Genomic DNA, 20,447 nt, shown 5'->3' with positions numbered 1-20,447 from the left:
ACAACTGTTGTAAATAAAATACATAAATACCTAAGCTCTGCTGTCGTAATTCCTTCACATTTGTTGAAACAGATACGATGAAGGTTTTGCAAGGCTGGTTCCCAGAAAACACTGAACGCATGGAATTTGGGTAAACCGACAGCTAGCGCATTTCAATGGGTTTTATTGAGAACGGCCTACTTGAGCACTTCTCCCTGGTTAGAATCTTAATACTTTAAGCCTTGCGAACTAAGAACATATGGGGTCTTGCAAAATTCAGCAGGCAGCCTGACACGATGATACATTGTTTCACGAGTTAAAAACGTTAAAGCAAACGGGTCCAAGAAATATCTGCATTAGCATTATAGAAATATTTGGAAAGGATGAAGTGTTCCAATTTACACGTGGCACCTGTCTACCAGAGTTCTCCAAAGGCGAACTTATAAAACAGCAATGTAAAATGTGCCATGACTTTACATGAATGCATGTTTGAGGGAGGCCAATGAGCATTAGAGCACTAATCATGCAAAACTACCCATAGCCTACTCACAAGCTATCAGTACTATAACACAATGAAACCTTTGGAATAACACTATTAATAATCAACTGTTTTTGTATTAGTGTAGCATAAGAATTACCAGTCACTTTTAGTATAGTATTAGTTCTGACACCCTAAAAAAATGTCAAGGGACCCCCCCCCATAAAGCCTTTTCTTGTAGAAATGCTGAAGCAAACATTTTCGCGTTAATATTGAGAAATATTTCGAGGATCATTCAACAGATACACAAAGAGCAAAAATTTGTTGACAGACGATCTGGATAAAAGTTAGCACTGGTGGATGCTTAATAAAATTTATTATAAACTGCCAGAAATGCTCTGCTTCCAGACTATTTTGAAGCAATGAACGAAAATGAAACGTCTCCTTTCAGTACATTTCCAAAAGAGGAAAGCTGCCTTGAACACAAACCTTTAAACAGAGATAGCGATTAACTTCATCCCTGACGACGCAACTGAACAAGCACCCAAAATCACTGCGCATGTCTTTTAGAGGTACACACAGCTCAGATAAATGAAAATATTTACACTCGTGCTCAACAAGGTTATCACCACGTGCACTACAGGTGGAAATTTCATTTTCATTTGCATGCATGCATGCGGGTGAATGCGAGGACTTATTGTACCTACTGACCACTATTGCCCATACATACGAAGCAGCCAGTGGCAAAAGAAGATATCAGCACAACTGAATTGAAACAAGGCTGAAAACTTCCTTGATAAATTGCAAGTGTATTTTCAACACCTGCTTCCAGGTGGCAGTACCTCCTGAGCATTCCTGGGAAAGTTTGGATGAGCCTTGGTGGCTGACTGTGAGCTGCCACACCAAGTTGGCATTAAAAAGACCTCTCTAATTTGCTTCCAGTCGATGTGATGAAAATAAAAGCCATCAAGAACAGGCTTCTAGGAAGATCGCAATATCAAGTAAAGTCGGGCTTGGCTTGGGCACTTTGCTTTGAAACGTAACAAAAAAAAAGGGGAAATGGCAATAGAAAGGCCAGCTTTTTTTCAGCAGCTGGCCATCAAACAAGAGCTCCAGAAGTTAAGCATTTGGTGTCCCTTCAAGCATTGGTCATTCCCTGTCCAGTCAATGCAACAATCCTGATTTGTAAAATACCAAAGAGTAGGAGACTGCTTTTTTCAACTAGAAAGTTAAAAATCTAATGCTGTTTATCTAGCTATAAGCTATCTGCCTTTAAATACAGGCAATTTCATGTTAATTTATCTATGCCAACACATCCAAGACCAATGCACTCAAAAGGATTTCTGGCAAATCATAGGGTGGAGAGTTCCCAATGAGAAAGCTTCCTATACTGCAAAGGCTTTTGCTTACATGCCATTGCATTTGCTTTCAGTCACTGACCTTAACATCTGCCCTTTATCACAACCAAGCTCAAACATGCAAGAGACGATGCCAACCAACGAGTGCAGCTGTAGTGCACGGCTTCCGCCTACAACAGCACTAAACATGCTGTAAAGTTTTTACGAGCTTTTCAGGAGCTGCGATATCCTGACATAATCTCAGCTATAACTAAAACCTGTAAACGTGACACGTAACTCCCGCCTACAGTGCCTCTTAGCCCTGCTCCAAATTTGTTCACCTATACCAGGAAGAGCAGTAACCGAACACTGGTTCCACCTGCTTCAACCGCACTGTTGGACAAAACGATAAAATGAATCAACGACAGAATATACGGCCACAGTTGGGCGACATCTACATGCCTGTGTCAAAACTTTCATACTAATCATAAATAAGTGCATGTAGAAGAACTACTAAGAACACTAATGGCCACTAGACAAAAATTGAAGCGCGAATAATGCAAGTATAGTTCTTTTCATAAGCAAAGGCATAACTTGTCATGTCATGCACGTGTTCACACGCTCAACACACCCAAATGTCAACAGGATTCCCCTTCTGGTTTCTGGCTATGCACCTTACCCACTGTCATAACAAGGAGAAGGTCATCACATTTCTAGTTTTAGAGGGGCAGGTTTTCTCACAGCTTTGAGACCTCGAACAGATTCTCGCTCAAAACGTTCACTGATGCGCAGCGCATTAAAAAAACACACAGCAAAGGCTGTGGGAGAAAAGGAGAGCGCACCGGGTCTTCTTGAGCTGTATGTTGCAGCTGAGCCTCTCGAGGGTCACCTCCCCCGTGACGTTGTCGACAACCAGGACGCACTCCCGGTTGTACGGCCGCTGCGAGCCCTTGAACACCGTGTGCGCCGTGCCAGAGTTCTGGGACAGAGAGTTCTGCGGGTCGCACCGACCCCACCGGTGGAAGGGGCACAAACCGCTCGCGTCAGACACACGCACCCAAGCAGCAGCAGGGCATGGCAAGCAGCCACACACAAAGCAGCAACTAGCTACTCCTAAGGTTTACTACAAAGGGCTAAAAACAAGACACTTTGAAACAGACAGTGCAAGACCATTGAAGCATTTAGAGGATGGGAACAACACTCACATTACTTGCTTAGCAACTTCCCCAAAAAGAATTCCCGTAAACAAATCACTGCCAGGGAAAGGAGCATGCTCCCAAAAACCTGCATTTACAAGCATTTTTTTAATGTCGCAAGGGATCTTTCTCAATAAAAACAAGTCAATGCTTTTTCTAAGAAAGCCTGACACATTGCAAGGCGAAACTTCCCCTGTGTTATTTACTAATTGGTCTGTGGCAGTGATCATAAACAACAAAATTTTGCATAGTGGGCGACAAAGCACACACCACACCCACTATATACAGGCACAGGTGCAGAAAAGTGAATGCAAGCACACATATTGCAAGAATGTTTTGCACAGCCAATGGTCAGCGTTGTGAGAAAGCAAGATAACGCAACGCGAGATGTGACATACAGCTAATTCAAAAGCGAGAGAGAGAGAGGAAAATAAAGATAGGAAAGAAGGAGCAAAAATCAGGAGCGCGGAGACAAGTAAGGCTTGCGAAAGGTACTTTGGCTTCTGCCGCTTCAACTAAGTGCAGACGAAACAGTGATAAATTACAACGTCTGATATTTAGAAGTGTGGACAGAGCCAGACCAGGCGATGCATTTGCCTTGGGTACATCTCGCATATGAATTGAAATCTTCAACGTCTTAAGAATACGTAGCCTCGCAATCCATTTAGTGTTCCAGCACACAAAAGGACAGGATAGAGGGAGCAAACAGTACGAGTCTTCCCCCACCCTGTCATCATGCTGCCAAGTGTTCGCATGCGCTGGGAAACTACACCCGAGCATTGCAGCTACAAAGCGTCCCACACCAGCGAGCTGAAAAGCTCCCAATCTACGCACATTTTTTCACTGTGCAATTACTTCTGCACAGCTTGAAGATCAAGCATGTGCTGCTAATTAGGTTTTTCGAAGTAATGCGGATGTATTTCACTAATGTGCCGCTGTGAGAGTGCTGTGTAGAGAATTTGTTAATAATAAAAAAAACTGTCCTGCTCACGGCTTAGTGCAGAATGGGCGGCGAGAGCAAGTGCCTTTAGTGCTTTTCCGAGTCACAATGTAGCAAAACATTTACAAAAGAAGAGAGCCATTCTGTAGGTGCAAAAATAGACAGCAAAATTCACAATGAGAGGCTTTGTAAGTCACTGTTGACACTGCTTAAATGCCAAGTCAACAGTCCTGTTGACCCAACCCTGTATTAATAGGGCAAGAAGCCCAATTTTATAACACTTTCACCTAATTCACCTATTTGACAATTTTTTTGCAGCTGCTCTATCAATTATTTTTTCAGGATTTCGTAAGTTATTCAACATTCAGATCTGTCAGAGAATGAGCGATTCCTTTACAGCCGCAAGGGTTGTGAACAAAACTCTCAGAGTAGCGCAACACCTAACCGCTTAACACCTAACCTCACTCACTAACCACACTATGCAACACAGGTGGAGAGGAAAAGTCACCTATCTCTCTCTATCTCAAGTGTACAGCTTTTGATAAGAGCATCACGGTTTAACAGTTTAAGATTCCAACTTCAATAGCAGTCAAATAAAGGGGAAAACGCTTTCTGTCACTATTAATGATATTTTATATATATATATATATATAATTGTGTGTGTGTGTGTGTGTGTGTGTGTGCGCGTGTATATAGCGAATCAGAATACGGAATAAAGGGCTCGTTGAAATAAGACAGAAATAAGGGTTGGCAGTCAAGAAAATCTCGGAAAGCAAAGGGGAGGATGTTGCAGGTCATTGAAACAAAGAATTTGGAAAGGAAGAAAGAAAAAGGAGAAAAAAATGCCCGCCGGGTGGTATCCGAACTCACGACCTCCAGAATACCGGTCTGGTGTGATGACCACTGCGCTACCGGCGGGGCTATTTTCCCCTCCACTTTCTGGGGTATTTATGTTAAGGTTTTCTTTGTTTCCTGTACTTGGGGCTGGTAGCCAGCTCCGATCCAGTACTACGCCAACAACCAGTGTGTGTGTGCGTGTATATATATATATATATATTATTATCGTGCTTTGATTTTAAACAAAATCCATGTCAAGGAGGATTGACTCAGACATTAGTATACATTCCCTCGGCTTGTTGGGATTGGAAGACACTACAGACCTGAGCTGTCTAGGGCGTTCAAGTTTACATCCAGCTTCAGAGGGCATCAGCAGTAACAGATGTTGACGCATTCCAAGTGCAAATATTGAGTTGTTTTGGGCAGTTGAAGGCTGTTAAGATGAGTCGACGATGAGGCCCCACACAGCTAAAACTCGCGAAATTTGGTCAGCAACTGCTGCGGCGTTACACAGTGCAAACGGGGCGTTTTTCATTGCGCAACGTCACCGCAGCGCAGATCAAAATTTTGCGCCAAATCGCACGTCTGGCCTCGTTGGATGACTAGCTGGGGGCATCGCGGCAGAACAGAACCGCGGAAATTCGTGCATAATCGCATTCAGATCAGTTTCAGAAGCGCGCCTGTCAATGTGACACTAACGGCGCACGGTAACTCAGCTGTGAGCAATCGGGGAAGTAGCAGGCAGACTGCGCGGGAAAGGGGGGTTGACTTGAAAAAAATAAGTAAAACATGGCGAAAGAGGGCCGCCGACAGGAACCGGGCTCAGCAAAGCCGCTTCTTCCTTCTTCCACCCCCAGCAGCAGCAGCTGACACAACAACAGCGGTCTTCCTGACGGCGCCACGCGGGGCGAGCCGACGGGCAGTATCTGGCCGCATCTCGCATTGTTGCGACTGACACAGCAGCAGCAGCAGCGCGATCACAATGCCGCATCAGAGCCGGCGAAGTGGGTCGGCGGAGCACCTACCTCGATGTGCGGAACGGTGACGGTGATTTGGTTCTTCTCGCCCACTTCGACGTTCGCCGACTTGGACGTGTCTACCGAGGCCGGCTTGAAGTCGTCTGCGCAGACAGAACACAAGAAAAGCACGAATGAGTGCGGGCTGGCGGCAGAGCGTCTCACACGCCGGCGCGTTTCTCTCTTATTCATTCCCACGAGCTCGCTCGCGCTTGCGTCACCCAAAACGCGCGCACGTGCGTGGAGCGATCGAAAGTACGTCTTGCGATCGCACGATTGCCATCGGCTGCACACCACGGCACACGCGCGTTCAAGACTGCACACAAATGCGGGCTTCTTTCACAGTACCCGCTCCGACAGTAACCCTATATTATTATCGTACACAACCTTATTTGCACGCATATAATATTCATGGCTTGCGGCATGCAAATGCGCGCGACCTTCCAACCTGCAACGACGGCCGGGTTCTTCCAGCGGTTCTACCGGGCCAGGCTCGGGAGGGCGCATCGTGCGTCTAAGTAGCATCGTGGAGTTCAAGTAAAGTACAAACAGCGACTCCCCCTCTCAATGAATTCGTTCATTCGGCCCGAATAATGAATCGGCGCGGGAAAGACATTGAGCAACATTCGGAAACGACTGGCTCATAGCACCCACAGTTTTGGCTATTCTCTCCTACCCCGCCCCAGCTTGAAAAAAATGAGGGGTGGAAGCAGCAAGGATAAGGCTAATCTTATCACCCCAATAAAAAATGTGACTTATAAGAGAACCTGCAACATTGTTTTTTAAACTTCGAAACGCAGTCAGAACGTAGTAAACGCGGGCGCATTCCTTAGAAAAGGAGGCCACAAAGCCCCTCGGCCAAATATTACAGTTCTGCGCCCACCAGATAACTTAGAAGCTTGCCAAGCCTTTTCTCTCCTCGGTCCGGGCACTGTTTGCGCGGTCGAATGACGCCATTGAGGCGGCTTCCTCATGAGCCACATTACGTGGCGGGTGCCCTCGACTGGTCCCGCACGGAAGAGAATGAAGTCAATACGCTCATGGGGAAGAACATAAAGAGGGTGCTCAGTATACCCGTATCCGCAAGCACGGAGAAGTTGGCATCCACAATTAATTGGTCGAAACCGCAGAAACGCAAAGAACCGCGCAAGAACAGAGGCTGCTCTCCACCAGGGCCGGCAGGAAAGTTCTTAGAGACATCGGCTACATGGCCGAAGATTTTGTGGATCTCACTGCACATGTCTCCGGAACGGTGAGGGAAACGTTCCAGGTAGAAGACCCGTTGCCGAGGGATGTATAGTACAGTGCGCGTCAGGCTTGTCTAGGGCAAGCGAGCGCGCGGCTTTGGAGCATGCTGGCGACATCTGCCGATAGCGGCTGGGTTGGAGATTACTTGCCATTGCGCGTGCGTGGATTTCGGACAGGCTCGGGCCGGTCGCCTTTTAGCGTGGGCAAGTTGCAACTCAAATTTACAGACCCCACCCCTCCGAAAGGGGCGCTTCTGCTCTGCAGAGCCAGCCGTAGGCCGCGATACGGGGGTAAGCGCGTAATTTGACGCGATGCATTATCAGCGCAGGCGTTACGTAATCGCACAATAGGTTTGACATAAAGCGCTGCAGTGCGCTCTTGTTTCGTGCTTTTCGTTGGCTAAACGTAAGATTCAGAAGATGAGCGCAGGCCGTATCGCATGATTGCGTAACCACCTGAGGGGATAGTGCACTGCGTCGAACGAAGCGTCTGTTCAACGCTCACTGTTGGCCCTGTTAAATTAAAGTGGCACATGCGAAACGACCACAGGCCTGAGCCTGTCCGAGATCGCGCACGCGCAAAGGCAAGCTATCTCCAACCCAGCCGCTATCAGCAGATGTCGGCAGCACGCTCCGAAGCCGGGCGTTTGCTTGCCCTAAGCCTGTCGCGTACTGTACTTCCCCAACACAACGAGGGGAGAAGGCAAGTCAGGGCCAAAACCACCTTACAGCTCGCAAATACACAATCGACCAAAGCCCTGTTCGTGGACGTCGCCCAGTACGGCCACTCGGGAAGGTTTGATGACAGCGTTGGATGTCAAAGGAAACCTCGTCACCTCGGGGTCCTATGCACCAAAGGCCACTACGGCCGAGCAAATCGCCTTAGCCATCGCCATTGCGAAAACCCGGTGCAAGCAAATCCACACGGACTCCCGCTCGGCGGCAAGAGCTTTCCTCAAAGGAACTATTGCCAAAGAAGCGTCCAGGATGCTACAAAGAAAAGAAAAGACGTTCGTTCCATATCACATGGTTCCTGACCCAGGTGGACCACTGAGTCCAAGACACCCTTCATAACGCCAACGAGTTCGCCCACGAGCCTCAGCCACGGCGATCGAACAGGCCGAGTTCCCGAGGCCCCCCAGAGAGTAGTTCCGAGACGCGTTACTCACTTTCAACGAAGGTAGTCACACACTACCGACTTACGCGAAGAACACTCCCGCTGGCCCACCCTGCCCTCACACACCCACAGTCAGCAGCCTTTAGAATGCTTCAGACCGGTTCCTTCCCAACCAGGAGCCGGTTTAGCTTATTTCACCCGGGCATTGACCCTCACTGTCCCCTCTGCGACACAGCTTAGTGTAATTTAGATTGCACAACTACGCTATGGCAGTGCCCCGCGTTACAAAAGGACGCCGAACTCACCACAAAGGAAGAATGGGCCATGGCGCTCCACACACTCAACTCCTCCAGGCTGTGCAGAAGGCCTGCGTTAGCTAGGGTAGAGGTCCTAAACCTCCCGCCACCCGCGCAGCTGCGACCCGCGTCTACTCTGGGTAGGGTGCATCGATGCGCGCCCGCTAACTCTGGACGCTCCTCTGGGCCGCTAGGTTAGGCCTTCCGGACTTAAATGTCCGCCTGTCTGCCTCTCGTTCGCAGCAATAAGCGCATCCGATAGCCACTTCAAAGAAAGCCGCAACAAATGCAAAGCAGAAATTGGAACGCGTATCTTATCTGCAGGCGACGAGCAAGTAACGCAGCGCCACGCTGCGCTGGCGATAACTATAATCTTCGCTGCAATGCTTCAAGGCATGAGGAAAAAGAGTGAAAAGCATGTTATATCAGCGTTGCAGGGTCCCTCGAATGAACACATTACTTAAGTAAAACACGTGTAAGAAGCGGCGTTTCACGTAATTCGGCTGGCTAAGACGTGAGATGACGTCACGGCATCAAGATATCATGACAGCTGCGACAACATTCCGCACAGCTATGCATAACGCAGGGCACTGTCCTTCCGCGGCATGACGCAATGTTGCCCTGTTGTCAACCGCGCAACATTGCGTCATCCACGCGGATATTGCAGTTCCGATATCATACAACTACACGTCGATTTATCTGCGCACCCGCCGAACGTGTCATGCTTTAAAAGCGCTGCACACAGCCTTGGACGAGAGAGCGGTTCACTGTCGCCTTGTAGCTTCAAGGCGACATCTTTGTCGTCGCACGTCGGCGGCTTCCAGCCCGCGCACGAAGGTTACGCGAGACGCCTACTAAAGAAAAGGCGCGCAAAGAAAGAAGAGTCGTAGCAGGTCGCTGGAGGTCCTTGCAAGCCAAGGAGCTCCCGGTGGGACCTGTACAGGGGAAGGAACTCTGGCCTACTCTGGCGAGCAGTTACACCCAGGAGGCGAAGATTTTCCGAAAACAAATCGACGTACTTTCTTTTCCCCCTAAACTAGTACACACTCGTTACAAAGAACAGAACTGCTTTAATCGACGCTTTCCACAGTCCCAGTCACCGTGAAGTTAGAGCACATCCTTTTTAACGAAGCATCGCTTATAACGAAGCCGGTCCCCTGTCCCGATGTCTTCGTTATAACCAGAGTGATAGAGCAACCTCGGGCCGCGATAGAGAAGAAAAGAAACCGTGGAAGCCAGTGATTGGCGCTTGTCCCAGACGAAGCACTGCTGCGGTAGAGAGGAGAAACTGCAGGCGCTCAGTCGCGTCAACGCCGAGAGAGAGAGAGAGAGAGAGAGAGAGAGAGAGAGAGAGAGATGAGCTGTAAACGCCGGTTTGCACCAGCGTTCCACTTTCGGCGGCCCAGCTAATCCTCGGCAGCTAGGATGCTGCGCACAAGCGACGCGGCAATCGGTAGAAGTGCGGGAGAAGCGAACAACTTCCGCCTTGAGCGATCGATATGTGCCACTATCCTCCTTATCGAGTGCCCCCCCCCCCCCTTCCCCCCCCCCCCCCTCTCTCTCTCTCTCTCTCTCTCTCTCTCTCTCTCTCTCTCTCTCTCTCTCTCTCTCTCTCTCTCTCTCTCTCTCTCTCTCTCTTTCATTGCCGAATTTTCGACAGTAAACGCGGTTCGGTGGTTTGCCGAGGAAGAATAAAAAAGAGAAATGTCTGGTTAGAGAATGCTGACAGGTGCGGAAATTAACACGAGGAGCGAGACAGCAATTTCATCAGCGCAATCAATTCTGACACCTCTCCCACTAGTGTATAAGAGTCCTGATTTGCTTCGCGGACGTGTTAGCTTTTTTACGCCTTGCACTGCGCCTACTCCCTTTCATTTTTTTTTTTTTGTTTCGCTTCTCGTAGCAGCAGATGCATCAGACGTGCAAGACACTGCATTCTAGAAGCGCAGAAACGAAACAGCGACTAGCGCGGAGTTATACGGACTCCTCTCGTTTTCGCTCTGGTCTATTTTTCCCACTCTCTAAAGAGGGATGAATTACAAATAATTTGACGGGTTCCTGCGTCGCAATCTTAACGCTGTCGTCATCGAGACAGCATTTACGCGCGCGGCTCGACGAAAAAGATCGACGCGGCGAGTGACGAGACGAGACAAATTACAGGTTCCCTTCCTTGCTGTGCACTGCTTCCTCGTTGTGTCGGTTCCAGGTAAAGCGTCGACTGTGCAGGAGTAGCTTGCAACAGGCCCCCTGCGGAGTTACTGAAATTGAAGCGCTCGTATGGCTAAGCCTAATGCGAATTCTCAATGCTTCAAGCATAGCTCGCGTTTCAGGCTTGACGTGAAATTCAAACGCCCAGCTCCGTTCAAGCGCTTGTATGCACTGCGCAGACTGTATGCACTGCGTGAAAGTGATGAGGCGGTGGGCGGGGTGGGCTCGATGCGCGACTTGCGAAGTCATGGGTGTTTTTTTTTTTTTTCTACGCGAAAATCACGAGCGGAAGTGACGTGATTATTTGCGGTGATGCAACAATTGAATGACGCATTTACGCAGCAGCGCCTGCGAAAGATTCCGAAGAAACTACAGAGAAAACTCGTTAATTCAAACTGTTGGTCCGGCCAAATCGTTAAAAGAATAAAGAAGCTATAACAAAGCCCGCTAGTTCGAACCCGAGCAGGTAGGTTCCGGGCCTGGCCCACGGCCAGAGGCACGCATCCTGCTGCCTACACATCGAGGCTGCGCCGACTCTTGAAAGGAGAGAAAAACAGAGAGAAGTCGAACGAGGTAAAAGCACTCTAAAACCGCCATGGAGGTACTGAAAGAAGTTTCTTTGCGGAGTGTACGAGTTCAGGGTGTGGGGCGTGCTGACAGACAGCATGAAATCACTAACTGAGGTTACAAGCATAGAACCTGTCGCTGCGAGTGACCACGAAGGAAGGATCGGACGAAGCACGGATGTGGCCATCGTTCGGAAGTAATCGCCGGATGGGATGCCGCCCGTCTCTCTTTCAGTTTTCAAGAAGGCGAAGGGGAGGCCTTGCGCTACATTCGCTCGTTGGTCAACACGTGCGGGCTTTTGCCCAAAACAAAAGGCAGGCTTCACTCGAAGCAATCAGTTGCTGGCGCGCTCTACTGCTTCCCGATCGCATTGCGCGGCTTTTGTTCTTCACTTTCGTTACTCCGAACTTCCAGTTCGAATTGACGAGCTTATACTATCACTAGAAAATACTCGTAAACGTCGAAGAGGATGCGATACCGGGCCTGTTCGACTTAGTCTAGGACTCACCGCGAACTCCCCGAAAAGCATGTCGGCATTCGTTTTTCCCATACATTCCTACGGCGCGGCGAATCCTCGGACTACCCGCGGACTGTACGGGGTGAGTCCGAGACTGTCCATCGAATAGCCCCGCTATTGAACACGGAAGGCGAAAGGAACGATGAAAAATTGTGGATTATAGAGTGCTTATTCCGTCAGAATTTCTCCGGCACCAATATATACTCCTTCTAAAAGTGGTTATAATATATATATATATATATATATATAGCAGGAAAATATTTCTTGGACACCGGCAAGTCGTAGCAAAAAAAGAAAGACACACGTCGAAAAAAGAAAAGGTTTAACGTTTAGGCCGAGGGACCGGCCTTCGTCAGAATAACCTATTATATATATACATTAGACTACAGTCCGGCTACCCCGATCAAAACGACTGGGTTAAATAGCTTCCACCGCAATCCCCCTCTCAGCCAGGAGAGCAGCAGCGATCACGGAAAGTGTAAAAGCCTCGTGCCCAGTGGACGAAAGAGCGTCATCGCACAGGGAGAGAAGCAAAAGAAAAACGGCGGCCCAGCGGGAAGCCAGCGGCCTTGCTTCGCGGCACGGCATGCGGCGGCCGGTGCACTTCCTCACTGTCTTTCAAAACTGCGGCACGTTCAACGATCGAGAAAGCGCGCAGACGCAAACACGGAGACGCCACGAAGCTCGCCGGTAGACGTCGGGGAAGGGGGGGAGAAAAAGATGCAAAGAAGAATGCGAGCCAACGAGAAATGTCGGACCAGCACGCAGGCCCGGGAGATTCTTCCCTGGGCAAAGCAAGTACTACGTGCAGACGTTCTCCCAGTCGAGACAACAATAAACTCCCGACGCTCACATAACGAAACCAACGCAACCAGATAGAAAAGACAAGGACGGACAGCCCGTCCGGTCTCGCGGAGAGCAACCCGGCCGCGCACGGAGCGGCAGTACAGCCAGACGGCGCGCCGAGCGAGGCCGCTTGTAGAGCACTGCACGGGCCCGGGCCGGCCCGAAAGCCCGGGCCCGACCCGGCCCGCGGGCCGGGCCGGGCCGCCCGAAGTCGATTATCGGCGGGCCCGGGCCGGGCCCGGGCTCTGTGCCGCGGGCCCGGGCTGGGCTCGGGCTCAGTGCCGCGGGCCCGGGCCGGGCTCGGGCTCGACGCCACGGGCCCGGGCCGGGCTCGGGCATGAATTTATAGGCCCGGCCGTTAATAGTTCCGACGTGAAGTGTGGAAAAGAGCATAAAATTGAATATTCTGAGTATACTTTTACGCGCTTTTTGATGTTAGGTTCAGCAAGGCTTGGGAGTGGGCTAGTTGGTGTTTTAGCATCTTGAAGTGCAGAGGTGCGCTGCCTGACACGAAACGTAGGACAGGGTTAATACCACAAAAACAGCTAGTGTTGCGCCTCACCTTGTCTGTTTTTGTGGTATTAACCCTGTCCTACGTTTCGTGTCAGGCAGCGCACCTCTGCACTTCAAGATGTTTTGATGTTAGTTGTACACATTGTTTTAAAAACATGTTTTGCTAGGTCTGATAGTCACTATACTGTAACTTTAATGACATTTCATCTACTGCATCAAGATTTTATATTTTGGTGTATAAGATATCAAAGATACGGTTACAAGGAATGCCCTAGCGGGGAAGGAATTCATTAAGCCACCCTGGACACGGCCTCCGCGATCGGCTGCCGCCGGCGCGCCGCCGGCAGCCGATCGCGGAGGCCGTGCCCTGGAGCTGTGCACCTATGTCTATGTACGTGTATTTTAGATGTCGAACCAATCTAAATGCGGCTGCCGTGGCTGGAAATCAAACTCGCGTGCTAGAGAAGCGCCACCGCTTAACAACCACTCCAGCAAAAATATTTCAACACACGCACATATTCGTGGATTCAAATGGAGAGCGAAAAATTTCAATAATACCAACTTGTGACCGAAACAACCACATGAAGTTGCCAAGAGTCTAGTCATCAAAGGTGATGGGTGTCTCTCGTGTAAGAATACGAGCTATTATTACGCACATGTGGCGTGAACTGCAGAAGGTGTGAGCTACGTGTACTTTTAAACCCTTATTTTTTGCGTTATAATTCAGGGCGTGCTTGTACAGAGATGGTCCGTCTGATTTCCGGCTACGAAGACACTCGACCAAATATAATAAACAAATTTCCTTCGACGTCTAAGACCAGGCCTGGTCACACACATGCGGGCCCTCCCTAGGCTCAAAAAAAAAAAAAAAAAAAAAGACCGTGCCCGGGCTGGGCGTGGGATTGAGACGACGGGCCCGGACCGGGCCTGGGATTGAGACGACGGGCCCGGGCCGGGCCCGGGCTAGGCTCACTTATGAATGCCCGGGCCCGGGCCAGGCCCGGGCTCGGTGTTACGGGCCCGGGTCGGGCTCGGGCTTCACAAAGCGGGCTCGGGCCGGGCTCGGGCCTTAAAATCAGGCCCGTGCAGTGCTCTAGCCGCTTGTGCCGCTGGCTGTGCAAACACGGCAGCTTAGCGAAATTTCTGCTAGAACAAGCCATGGAGCGACAAAGGCTCCTTTCGTCGCTAGAAATAACGGGAGCGACTAGTTGAGAGACTGCAATACTTTGAACGGATCCCCAGATCCCGCTGGTGTGGGCAGGGAAAATCAGTAAAGCGTATCGACGAACACTGTCGCGTAACGAAGGGTTTCGTTTTGGGTTAAAGGAGCCATGAAGACAAAATAGAAGTTGGGTTTACTAGAAAGACTGCTTAGTCCCGATAACAATGACACCAATATCAACGCAATCTTCGAACAAATAACGGATATATTAAAGAAAACGTGTGAAGCAGTCGCGACCCCCTAGTCAATTTCCCGCAACTTTTCTATGACGTCACGGAACCTTGTTTGTGCGATTGGCGGCCGCCTAACTGACCTGTCGCGACGACATGACTGGACGTCTGTAATGGGGCCTCTATAGTTCATCTCACAAGCTAGCTGCAGCACTGTGGAGGCTACATTGTTGTCCCCCTCAGGGCGCCTAACTCACCGCGAAGGAAGCGACAAAAGGCGCCGGGGCCGCGCGGTGCCACTTGCCGAAAGGGGAGAAGGGAGTGTCCTTTCAGGACCCCCTTCACGGCGGATTAGGCGCCCTCAGTGGGCGCACTATTGATAACAATGTAGCCTCCACAGTGCTGCAGATAGCTTGTGAGATGAACTATAGTTCCATTTGACCGCATCACTTGAAGGCTAACGTGCAGTTAACGCACTGAAAATTATGTTTTATTGTCGGCCCGTATGACGTCATTCTTGCTCATAACACGTCACTGTGGCGCAAAATTTGAAAGTTTTTAAATACTTCTTGCTTTTTTTTCGTTAAAAAACATCTTTTGGGGCTGTAATGGAGCTGAGTGAGATACTGAATCCTAGTTCTTTCAACTTAAACGAAGTTGTATTTTCTCTTCATGGCTCCTTTAAGAGGTGGGGAGTGCATGTCCAGTGCTTGTAAGGTACAGGAAGTAGCACGCCTTACAGTGACGCCAATCAACCTAAAACACTGCACATTCTGTCACCTTTCCCGGGCCTACGTCGGCACGGTCGAGCTTCACTCAAAGCATTTCTGCATGCATGGTCGGCAAAAAGAAAAAAGAAAAAGAAAAATGACTCTGCGGCCCTGCTAAGGACCTCTGCCAAATATGGGACTGTGAGGGCAACGACCATTAATTAGGCTGGTTTCCGGTGAACCCCTTTTGACACCGGTCTCCACAACATGATAGGAGTTGCGAAGGGCGAGGAGAGATGAAGGTTCCTTGTTTCTCCGCAACTTTGCAGAATGACATTCACCCCGGCTAGTGAAAATCCCGCTCCTCATTCCCCGTAGCAACAAAATCTTCGCCACCGCTCCCACTCCGACCTCTTTAAAGCTTGAATGCGTTCTTCTGCTCTCCGTCAAAAGAAGATTGGAGTGTGCTGACGGTGTTGGGAGTTTTCGCTCGCACGCGACACTTGTTCGGAGCGGTGGCGCACCCCGAACGCGAGGGCCTCCGTCCCGGGCGAGCGCAGCGCTCCTAGCCCGTGCCCTCGCTCCCCGGCCGGGCGGACTGGTCTGATCCACATCCCAAGCGCGACCGAGGCCGAGCGGGCAGGCAGGCAGGCACCGCCTCACTCCTCGCGAGCGGCAGACACTTCCTATCAATACAGCGGCAGGGAAAAAAGAAAAACAGGGTCAGCGAAAGGCAATGTGTTGCAAGCGGCAGCAGTGCACTGCGTCGTCGCATGCGAGGAAAAAAAACCCCTCGCCGATCCCCCGCCGCCATCAAGCGTGCAAGAACAGGGCGAACGGAGAAAACGCATGACCCAAATCCCCTCTCACTTGTCGGCCCGATGGCGCGCCATTTCGGTTTTCTTCCCCAGTCGCAGTGAAAGCGGAGGAGACCAACTGGTTTCGCCTGTTTGCCGCCGCCGCTATCGGCCCGACCAGGGGCCACCGGACGCTCGGGGTGGCCCCGGCTGCAGTAGCGCCGCACTGCAGCACCTACCGAGGTTTTCAGACTGTACCTACACAGCACGCTGAAACACGGCCGCCGTGGACGCCTTGAAAGACTACGCTGGTGTACTAATAGACGGCAGCGTGACACGACAGCGCATGTAGCGAACCCGCTAGTCTTGCCACTGCAATCCGTAGAGTCGCACGATACATCGCGTAGAACAGCGGACCACGAGAGCGCGTTCGTGCAACGAAGACCGCACTGACCAGATTCGCAAAGCCATTTTGTAACCCTTGCCGCATTCTCCGCGCACTCTCATCTGGCTTCCAGCGCGCGATCCATGCGAAACGAAAGCCGGATTCAGAATCAAGCGCACATTATATTGCCTTCTCCAAGCCCGATTCAGCCACTAAAGTACGAAGCGAATGCGACAAGGCCTCGTCAGGTAGCTACGAACCCATTAGTTCACACGTTGGTCAGTGACTTTTTCCTGGACAACAGTTTCCTCAGAGTACTTTTTTCTGCTGCCACCGGGGGGGGGGGGGGGGGGGGGGGGGGGGTCGATGAATGGACGAGGCAGAAAGAGCTGTTACGCAAGCTGAGCAGATTTTCGCGGAGGTTGTTCCTTTCATTTGAAAAAAAAAAGAAAGAAAACTGAACGAGTCCGTCAAAGAGCCGTACACATCTTCCTGACAGCGTAACGCCCTGTGATCGATCAGCACAACTTGCCAGTTCATCGTGCATTATTAAAGGGAAGCGTCATAAGAACCCTGCACGCATTCAACGCGAAGGAACCAGACACTGCGGAGAGAGAGAGAGAGAAGAAACTTTTACTGAGCTCTTAGTAAAGGTTAGTGCACGCAGGCACCAGACGGGGTGGGACCTTCTTTTCAGGTCTCAAATGTGTCCAGCAGCTCCTGGACCCTAGCGCGAGCTGGGTCGGTAGGTCGGGGCTGGACAACAAGGTCTCCCCCATCGCTCTAGGTGGTTGGGGTTGGGGAGGGTGGGGGGTAGGGATGGTGGGGGAGGGCGCCGAGACGGCAAGTCAACAGACGGAAGTTCGACAAAGCTGGACATTTTACACGGGTTGTTTCTGGCGTCTCTTATCCCAAGGGGCTGCTTCCTTCTACGAACATCCGAGGCGATGACGGTCGCTTCTACAGCGAAGCTGTCTATAGTTAGCCCCTGAAAATTTCTGATCATGTGGGCAGCCGTGTCAACAGAATTTTTGATCTTGCGGCAAAGCCAACTTTCTGGAGATTGCTCTGTAGCTCTCAATAAAACGTGGGCATTTTGAAAAAAAAAAAAAAAAAAACGCACTGAAATTGGCCACTGCGAGCACCCTATTATTACGCAGAGTTTAATTTACTTATCATAATTAGTTCACAGTGAAGTTGTAAACGTTACAGAATTACCGCCTGATGGAAACACATGGCCGTCAACGGAGGGAGTATGGCTACAGAAAACGGCTGCAACTCTTGTTTAACAGAAACTGTCAAGAAGCAAATTATACGAGAATTGGCCGCAAAGATGATATAACGTTACGACGAGTTTCATTCACCTTTCGTAACTACGTAGACCACAGTAAATATCGTGGAATTCCGGTCTGGTGTCTACGGGAAGAAAAACGGGCAGCCTCACGTTTGTTCGCGAGAATAACATTCTGGTGGAAGTATGCTCAATCAAAAAGTACAAACATGTTTTCTTTCGTGCACTGATTGGAATGAACACAGCTTCGCTGGTCATGCTTCTTCGGAGTGGAAGGACACCGAATTTTTTTAATGTGTTAGAAGCCAACGCGTATCGTTTCTCTAGAAGCCGTGGTGTGCAGTCACGGCCTGCTCCAGTTATCTCCAGTCACAAATTCCTCCATTCACACCCTCCTCTCGCCCATGAAGTACAGAAATAATGGCCTCCGTTACCGCGTTTTAGCCCCCAAAATTGCTATGGACTAAAATTATTCATTTTTGTCGGGGTGGGGAGAGTGGATTTCAAGCGATTCGGAACCATTCCCTGGATATTAACAAGCACAACTATGCGTTTTTAGACAGGGTCAAAAAAGAGGTGACCTTCAACTTAGGAAACGCCCCACACAAACGTCAGTGTCACCACGAGAATTCCTTTTTTGTTTGTTTGTCCGCCCGTGATGTCCTCCACAGCTATGTGGCAAGCGATACTCCTCAGCGAATGCCCTACAGACCCTCACTGATCCCCTTAATCTGACACGTTCAAACGAATAAACAAATCACATGGCCTCGCAGCCTCGGGAGCACATCATGTGTGGACCAAACTCAAGGAAGCAGGTCTGGCACATTTTTTTGTCTCTCTCTTGTGGTAGGCTGTTAACAAGGTTAGACCAAGCCGCACTACTCGCGCCACGCTGCGCAGCTCGGCGCGACCACGACGCCTGCTAGTCCCTCCCGTCCAGACGGCGGTCGCCGGCCAATCAATCGCGTCGGCGGCCAGCTGGCACGGAAGCAGCAGAGAAAAGAAGCCCCGACAACGAGCAATCCTCACGGCGGCAGCGACCGCGAGCGACCATCGCTGCTGTGAGATGCCTGTGAGGCGGACGACGAAGCGCCAGTATCGAAGCGGACGGCAACAAGCGGATAAAAAATCGGGTCGCACGTCTGCTGGGCGGCGCCGTCGGCCAGCGCGGCTTGCTATTTTGCTTACCGCCAGAAGCGTATGCACGCAAAATGTACAGTATATACATACAGCGCAGAGGTAAAGTCGCTTCCACGACGTCGGGGCTCGGAAGTATCCCTCCCTCTCGCCGTGAAAACACGAATTCGAACATTCCGCACTTGATTGTTCGTAGAGCTCTTGTAGCGCTCGCCTCGCCTTCCTTGTGGCGCCAGTTCGCGCTGTTGCAATATTCGGAATCTATACAAAGTGACCCGGTTCCCAACACTTTTGCACTTCGTTGTTTTCGTTCATCGGGCTCCTTCAGCGATCGTATTGCCTTCTGTCTGCCTCGACAGTTAGCGCTTCTGGACCACTTCTGGACCGTTGTGCACTGCACTGTTCTTGTTCACCGGGTTCCTTCGGCGCTCGCCTTGTTTTTGCTCTGTCCCGTCAGTTCGCCCTGTTGCACCATTAGAAATCTATACCAACTGGCCCACTTCTGACCTTTTTGCACTGCATTACTTGTTCATGGGGCTATTTCAGCTGTCGTCTTGTTTTTGCTTTGTCCGGTCAGCTCGCGCTGCTGCAACATTATGAATCTACACAAACTGGGCCAGTTCTCCTTCTCCCCCTTTTGCAAATTTCAGCGCTCGTCTTGCTTTCTTTTTGTTACGTAAGTTCACCCTGTCTACCGCTTTGCACTTAATTGCGTATGCAGCTCTTGCAGCGCTCATCTTGTCTTCCCTGTACCGCCAGTACACGCCCTTGCGTCACTGAGAATCTTTACCAAATGCCCCAGTTCTCAACCCATTGCGCTACAGTGTTCTTGTTCATTGGGCTCTTCTCGTTTTCTGTTTGCTCCACTACTTTGCACTGTCGCACCCTTGTGGATCTCTACCAACTGTTCCAGTTCTCCAGCATTCTCACTTCATTGTTCTTGTTCATCGGTCTCTTTCAGCGCTCGTATTGTTTCCTGTTTATCCCGCCAGTTCGCGCTGTTGCACCATTACGAACCTCTACCAACCGGACCAGTTCTTGACCTTTTTCCAGTGCTTTACTCGTTCATTGAGCTTTCAGCGCTCATCTTACTCTTTGTCCAGTCAGTTCGCGCTATTGCACCGTTATGGTCCAGTTCTCAACCCTCAAACATCTTATTGTTTATCTGGTTCTTCAAGCGCTCGTCTTACTGCCTTAACCTCTTTATCCAATCCGTTTAGGCTTTTGCACCCCTATGGATCTATAACTGGCCCAGTTCTCGACCATATTTCCCCTTTATTGTTCCTCGTGCCCTTTCACCGTTCGTCTTGTTGTCTGCACCTCTTTGCCTCCCAGTTTGCACTACTGCGCCATTGTGAATCTATGCCAACTGGCTCAGTTCTCGTCCTCTCTGCACCGTATCGTTCATCGGGCTCTTCCAGCGTTCGCTTTGTTTTCCGTTTGTCCTGTTCGCGCAGTGGCTCCATAATAGATCTATACCAACAGGCCCAGTTTTCGACCCTTTTGCGCTACATTACTTGTTCATCCGGCTCTTTCAGCGCTCGTCTTGTCTTCTATTCGTTCCGTCAGTTCGGGCTGCTGTACAATTATGAATCTGAACTAGCCCAGTTGTGGACCCTTTTGCACTTTATTACTTGTCTC

At 50.2% G+C, this 20,447-nt stretch overlaps 1 protein-coding gene across 3 annotated transcripts in view; it reads right to left on the bottom strand.

Moving 5' to 3' along the window:
* The window catches only part of Eaf (ELL-associated factor), a 117,043-nt gene that overhangs the window by 20,356 nt on the left and 76,240 nt on the right, over positions 1-20,447 (bottom strand). For 2 of the 3 annotated variants that reach the window (XM_077698853.1, XM_077698852.1), the window contains exons 2-3: positions 5,793-5,887; positions 2,637-2,788 (exon numbers count right to left, since the gene is read on the bottom strand). In XM_077698853.1, the coding sequence (XP_077554979.1) occupies positions 2,637-2,788; positions 5,793-5,887 (247 nt within the window). The remainder of the gene's footprint in view (positions 1-2,636; positions 2,789-5,792; positions 5,888-20,447) is intronic. The other variant, XM_077698854.1, reaches the window with a different exon arrangement.

Source organism: Haemaphysalis longicornis, unplaced genomic scaffold (genome assembly GCF_048455015.1).
Source record: "Haemaphysalis longicornis isolate Haplotype H1 unplaced genomic scaffold, Haemaphysalis longicornis Haplotype H1 scaffold_2, whole genome shotgun sequence".
In the NCBI taxonomy this organism is placed as follows: Eukaryota; Metazoa; Arthropoda; class Arachnida; order Ixodida; family Ixodidae; genus Haemaphysalis; species Haemaphysalis longicornis.
Note: the sequence above shows the minus strand (reverse complement) of the source record. Positions and strands in the feature narration are given on the sequence as shown.